The sequence below is a fragment of the Gavialis gangeticus genome, unplaced genomic scaffold, assembly GCF_001723915.1.
Source record: "Gavialis gangeticus isolate Ggan-Ray unplaced genomic scaffold, GavGan_comp1, whole genome shotgun sequence".
NCBI lineage: Eukaryota > Metazoa > Chordata > Crocodylia > Gavialidae > Gavialis > Gavialis gangeticus.
The window spans coordinates 64,171,409-64,177,289 of record NW_017729022.1 but is presented as its reverse complement, the minus strand read 5'-3'; the positions used below and the strand labels follow the sequence as shown (position 1 = coordinate 64,177,289).

At 43.3% G+C, this 5,881-nt stretch overlaps 1 protein-coding gene across 1 annotated transcript in view; it reads right to left on the bottom strand.

The window, feature by feature from the left end:
- Nucleotides 1-5,881, bottom strand: part of TMPRSS6 (transmembrane protease, serine 6) — a 61,917-nt gene that overhangs the window by 48,819 nt on the left and 7,217 nt on the right. The window contains exons 2-5 of the mRNA XM_019515270.1: nucleotides 5,377-5,533; nucleotides 5,028-5,170; nucleotides 4,762-4,829; nucleotides 2,514-2,698 (exon numbers count right to left, since the gene is read on the bottom strand). Of these exons, the coding sequence (XP_019370815.1) occupies nucleotides 2,514-2,698; nucleotides 4,762-4,829; nucleotides 5,028-5,170; nucleotides 5,377-5,527 (547 nt within the window). The 5' untranslated portion in view covers nucleotides 5,528-5,533. The remainder of the gene's footprint in view (nucleotides 1-2,513; nucleotides 2,699-4,761; nucleotides 4,830-5,027; nucleotides 5,171-5,376; nucleotides 5,534-5,881) is intronic.

Genomic DNA, 5,881 nt, shown 5'->3' with positions numbered 1-5,881 from the left:
AAAAACAGTGTAAGTGCAGGTTTGGGACCTTTGCATTGGCACAAATCAATAGGTTTGGGATCAAAGAGGCAGCTAACACACTTAGAAATAAGAACAACATATTTTTATACAGCAGCTTTCACTTGAGGACCTGGAGGACAAAACAAAACAAAACTTTCATGCCTGTTAATTAGCTAAGCCTCAACACCAGCAGGGGAAAGAAACTGTTAACAAATTATTGTTCTTTATTACTTCGGCATTCCCATTTTACAGAATAAATACAATGCAAATCAAGTCACGGACCTATGGTCACCCAGTAAAGCTCCTAATATAGAATATAAGGAACCTGTTCATTGTCCCCTGCTCTACTTTGCCATACTCCTTTCCAAACTATTATATCTTTCTCAGCTCCTAACAGTTCATTTTGCAGTGTCTTGGAGAAATAAGAAGAGCTGGGGAAAATTACAGGTATGTGGTATTTGTTTTCCAAAACAGAAAGAAAAGTGATCATGACAATAAACCCAGCAAATCTAGCCTTGGATTCTAGTAAAATAATGACAAAAGTCAGGGTAGAAGAATTAAAAACTGGAAATATTGGTTGCTTTTCTTTGATAGCATTACAAAATTAGTGGAGAAAGGGAAAGAAGATGAAGGACAGCCAGATTTTGGTGAAGCACTTGGCATGGTTTTTCATGACATTTTACTTGCAAAATGAATGCAAAGAGGTTTGGATATGAGTGCTGTTACACAGAGAGCATTGGAAACTAAACCACAAATAGCAGTTTATAACAAATGGCAATTTATAATTAAGTTGAGGGAGGTCGTCAGAGGGATGTTAGGTTTTGGTCTTATTTATCATCTTCATTAACAAGCTGGAAGAAGGAGTAAAGACAGACTTTTAATGAAATTCATTTATTCAAATTCTAAGACACTGAAGTCAGCAATGAGCATAGAAGGAAAAGGGGCCTGTGAAGTTAGATATATGGGTGGAGTATACTGAACTCACTCATATTCATCTTAGAACAATGCAAGAAAGCGTGTCTAGGGAAAAAAAAATTGGAAGCGCAGTGTTTAACGAGAAAGAGACTCTTGGAAATTGGCAACAGTGAAAGAGGCCTAGGTAGGGAAAGGGATATCAAATGAGAGATGAATTTGCAATGCCATATGGAGTTAAAAATGTGATTTAGGGTTCCATGTACAGAGTTATAACATCACAGAACAAAAACATAACTCATTTTACGGCAGTTGTCCTCAAAATTGTTCGACTCATGGCACCCCTCATGAGACTCAAGGTACCAATCAGAAAATGCGTGGTCTTAAGTTTCACTCATTTCCTGATTGTGGGAAAATAATAGAGCAATTCTTCTGTTTCAAAGCAGTCAGAATAATCACAACAGATTAAAGTGGTTTTGACACTAAGGATTCCTATTTGAAATCTCTGGGTTTATCTTGTGAATCATGTCTAGGTGTTTGCACATCTAACAGTACTAATACTACATGGCATGCTGAGAATCACTGTTTTAGTGGCCTGATCCAAGTCCAGCTGCATTGTGGATCAAGACCTGTACAGCATGTGCATTAAATTAAAATATTCAGTTCAGTTCTGGCCCCTTCCACACCAGAGCATTTTTTAGCAGGCAGTGACCTTTATTTTGGGCAGTGATAAAAAGCAAACAAACTTCCAAGTGAAATATAAAGAACTGAAATTACAAGTAATACAAACAAAAGTAGTGGGTGATCTAAGTGTCTTAGGTTCAGTTCTCTTCTCAGGCTATTAGACTCTGGAACAGTTTCCCAAGGGAAACCATGGATATCTTCAACTGGACTGCTCAATGTGAGGCAGCACATTGCATAAAAAACAACTCTGCATTGGCAAAAGCCGAGGGAGGTGGCAGAGAAAAGAAAAGGTTGTTACCTAATCAGTTGCTGCCATCTCTAACTCCAGGGCTCTATAATTCTTCAGGAGGAATAATTATATTCAGTGAAAAGTGCGTCCTTTGCAAGGAGGAAGTGCTAGTCCAGGGGCTGTCAACCAGGGGTACGTGTACCCCTAGGGGTACTTGAGAAGACCCTAGGGGGTATGCATGGGTAGGTAGGGACAGAGTGCCGCCATGCACCATCCCATGCTGCCGTGCAGGCGCCACACACCCAGCCAGACATGGGGGGTGGGAGAAACTCGCACGCGGAGGCTGCTGTCACGCCACGTTCGGCCGTGCACCTCCCCAACACGTCCAGCCGCTGGAGGTACACTGCTCTGCGTCCGGCCACCGGGGCTACACTGATCCAAAAAGGTTGAAAAGCCCTGTGCTAGAGTCAGTTCCTGTATCCATTATTTCTTCTGCTTTTCCCTTTTCCATGTGTTTTGCCCACCCTCATTCCTTTCCCTCCTACCACTCTTTAACACACTTGTCTTCTTCCTCCTCTTCCTTCAGTAATACCATATGGCTCAGACTCTCACCCTTCCCTGCAAGAATGTATAGGCCACAGTCCCTGTTTCTGATGGCTCAGGTCAAACCTGAGCAGCTGATACTTACCCAGCAGAACCAGAGAATTTGGGTCAAGCTTGTATTCTGTCTGGTAAGACAGGCTGCCTGTGCTGTTGATGCTGGCAAGAAGCTCCCTGTTTAGTGTCACCTTCACCCTCTCAGCAGTCATCCCCTTGTGCTGACTCTCAGGCATTTGAAGGGCGAACCAGAAGAAGAAGGTCAGGGAGCCCTCCCTAGCAGGGAAAGAGCACATTAAATTCCTTCCTTCTGTTCATTTCAAGTCAGATACATCTGCTACAAATCGTCATAACAACAGCCCTAGAGACAAGTGCTCTTTTTATTCACAGTGTGAGCTCCCCAAAAGCCACAATCTCACCAGTATGCTCTAGTTTAAACCTGGACAGACAACCTTGAGTAAAATAGAGGAGTTAGCATGTCTGTGGGCTGTTCAATATTTGTTCTCTCTGTTTCACCTGTCTGCAAGCCATTTTGTGCTAATAAGAATGGTAGTTTTAATGACATTGATACCTTCCCAAAGTAGGGTAAGATCATAGAATCATAGAAAGTGAGGGTTGGAAGGGACCTCAGGAGGTCATCTAGTTCAACCGCCTGCTCAACCCCAACTAGATCATCCCAGGCAAAGCTTTGTCTAGCCGGGTCTTAAAAACATTCAAGGATGGAGATTCCACCACCTCACTGGGTAACCTGTTCCAGTGCTTTACTAATATTCCAGGTCTTCCTAATATCTAACCTAAACTTGAGACCGTTGCTCCTTGTTCTGTCATCTGTCACCACTGAGAACAGTCTAGCTCCATCCTCTTTGGATCCCCACTTCAGGTAGCTGAAGGCTGCTATTAAATCCCCCCTCAGTCTTCTCTCCTCCAGACTAAATAAGCCCAGTTTTCTCAGCCTCTCCTCATCAGTCATGTCCCCCATCTACCAAACCATTTTGTTGCCCTCCACTGGCCTCCCTCCAATTTGTCCACATCCTCTCTGTAGTGGGGGGGGGACCAAAACTGGACACAGTACTCCAGATGTGGCCTCACCAGTGCTGAATAGAGGGGAAAAATCACTTCCCTCGATCTGCTGGCAATGCTCCTACCAATGCAGCCCAGTATACTATTAGTCTTCTTGGCAACAAGGGCACACTGCTGGCTCATATTCAGCTTATTGTCCACTGTAAGCCCCCAGGTCCTTTTCTGCAGAGCTGCTGCTCAGCCAGTCAGCCCCCAGCCTGTAGCAGTGCATGGGATTGTTCTGTCCTAAGTGCAGGACTTTGTACTTCTCTTTATTGAACCTCATGAGATTTCTTTTGGCCCAATCCTCTGATTTGTCTAGGTCACTCTGAATCATTAATTTCATTTTCAGGATCATTAATTTCATTTTTATCATCTACTTAATGTTCCTCAAGCAGAAAATATATTTATTCACTATTGACTACGGAGTTGAACTGTTGACTATTAAGGTCCAATATCCATATTTCAGGAGTGACAATTCATGATTCATCTGGCCATTATAAACCTTTACTCTTGTGCTGGGGCCATTGGTACACTGCAGAAGACAGTGAATGCAGACAGATCCTACAATACCCAGAACAGATTGAGCTGGAGAGACTGACATGTGAAGGCCAAACTTTTGTTCCAAGAAGGGCTGGTTAAAAAATTCTGAATGAAACAATTTTTCCCATTGGAAATATACATTTGTTTTCAAATTCAAAGTTTTCCATAGGTGCAGAACTAGTTTGGTGTGCTCTTCCCTGGGAAAATCAAAGTGAATTATTTTGTGTTAAGCTGACATTCCCCTTTGCATCTGCCTGAGTCATAAAGGTGCCCTTTGGGAGTGGTAGTTCTCAGGTCTTCTATTCCACTGTTTCCTTTAGGCCCAGTTTTCTGACCAGACTACATTTCCCATAATGCACCAGTGTCTACTAATAGAGCATTTCATATTAGGTTGACAAACTAAATTCATGTTTTGATTCAAGAATGGGCAGATATTTCATTTGGACCAAAAAGTCAAAACAACACTTTTGATATTTCCTTGTTTTTTTTCCCTGAATTTTATATTTATGGGATATTTCAATATTTTGTCTTCTCGAAATAAAAAATCTCAAGATATCAGTATTTCTGGCAGGATGGAAATTCCTCTTTTTGTTCAGTCAAGTCTGCCTTAATCCAGAGCTCACATTGGCTAAGGACAGAGGCTGCAGCAGCTCTTGTCGGATAAGCAGGTGCCTATCAAAAAAGGTTACAACCCAAGTATAAATTTCACATATGGGTGGCATGGGAGTAATACTCACCCAAAGGCATACACTGTGCTGGAGTTGTAATATGAACTCAGCTCCGTGGCACGAATAAGTTGTTTCATCTGTAACGACAAAAATGCCATCTGATCCCTACCTGGCTATGATACCATGTCAAACCACCTGAAACCGACCCAGTGTTTCTGCCTTCTCTGCTTGTGGTATAACCCCGGCAAAAACTTGATCTGCATGAATGTCTGTGACCCATAATCCCACTCCCTGAATTGCCTCAGGGGCAACCCTACTCATGAAACCATTCCCACCATCTTCTGTAGCTTGGCTGATTCAGTCCAGAAGGCTCTGGATTCCAGCCGTCCAAGGTCCAGGGAGTACTGGTGATTGAGGATCCGGAGGCTACCAGAGTAGAACTGCAGGATGGTTGGTTCCAGAAACTGTGGTCTGTAGTCTGCCAACAGATGACATAGATAGATTAGCCTGTGAATGTGAAGTCTAGTAAGGCACTGGTGTTTGTATCTTTATGCAGGCGATGGGGTGGTGGTCATCCATTGCTGTATGTCCAGAAGTCACTGACTCCCCTTGGACTGGATGTGGACCAGTTCCATCCTTGCCAGCCCATATCAGCCCCAGTGTAGAGAGCAAATCACCCATTACCTACAAAATACCAGGTCAGCACTCCAGCTCCAGCCAGAAGAACAAGGACAATCCAGAGAGGTGCATAGCGCAGGCAGTTCTGTGTCGTGCTCTTAGGTTTATCCTCAGATGAGGCTTTCACATCCTCCTCCTGCTCTTCGGCCTCCATCATGGTCACCTAATGAAGCAGAAAACCAGTGATCAGGCCAGCTCTTCTATATGCCTCTTTCTCATTACCAGCAAGCCTTCTATCATCTATTATGCGCCTCTTCACTTATCTATGCATTTCCTTGTTGTTTACCTGCAAATACCAGAGACCTTGCTCCATGCTTTCACAAGTAAAACTCCTCCCAAAATCCAGTTGGAGTTCATCCAGTTTTTGCTGAGGCAGGGACTGAGTTAGGCCTTTAGGGTCTTGCCCTGAAAATATATTCCCTAAATATCTAATGTCTTAATATTTTAAGGCTTCCCTAGCCTAGCTAGGTGTCCTCCCCAAATGTCACTGAATGCACCAGCATCACCTCTG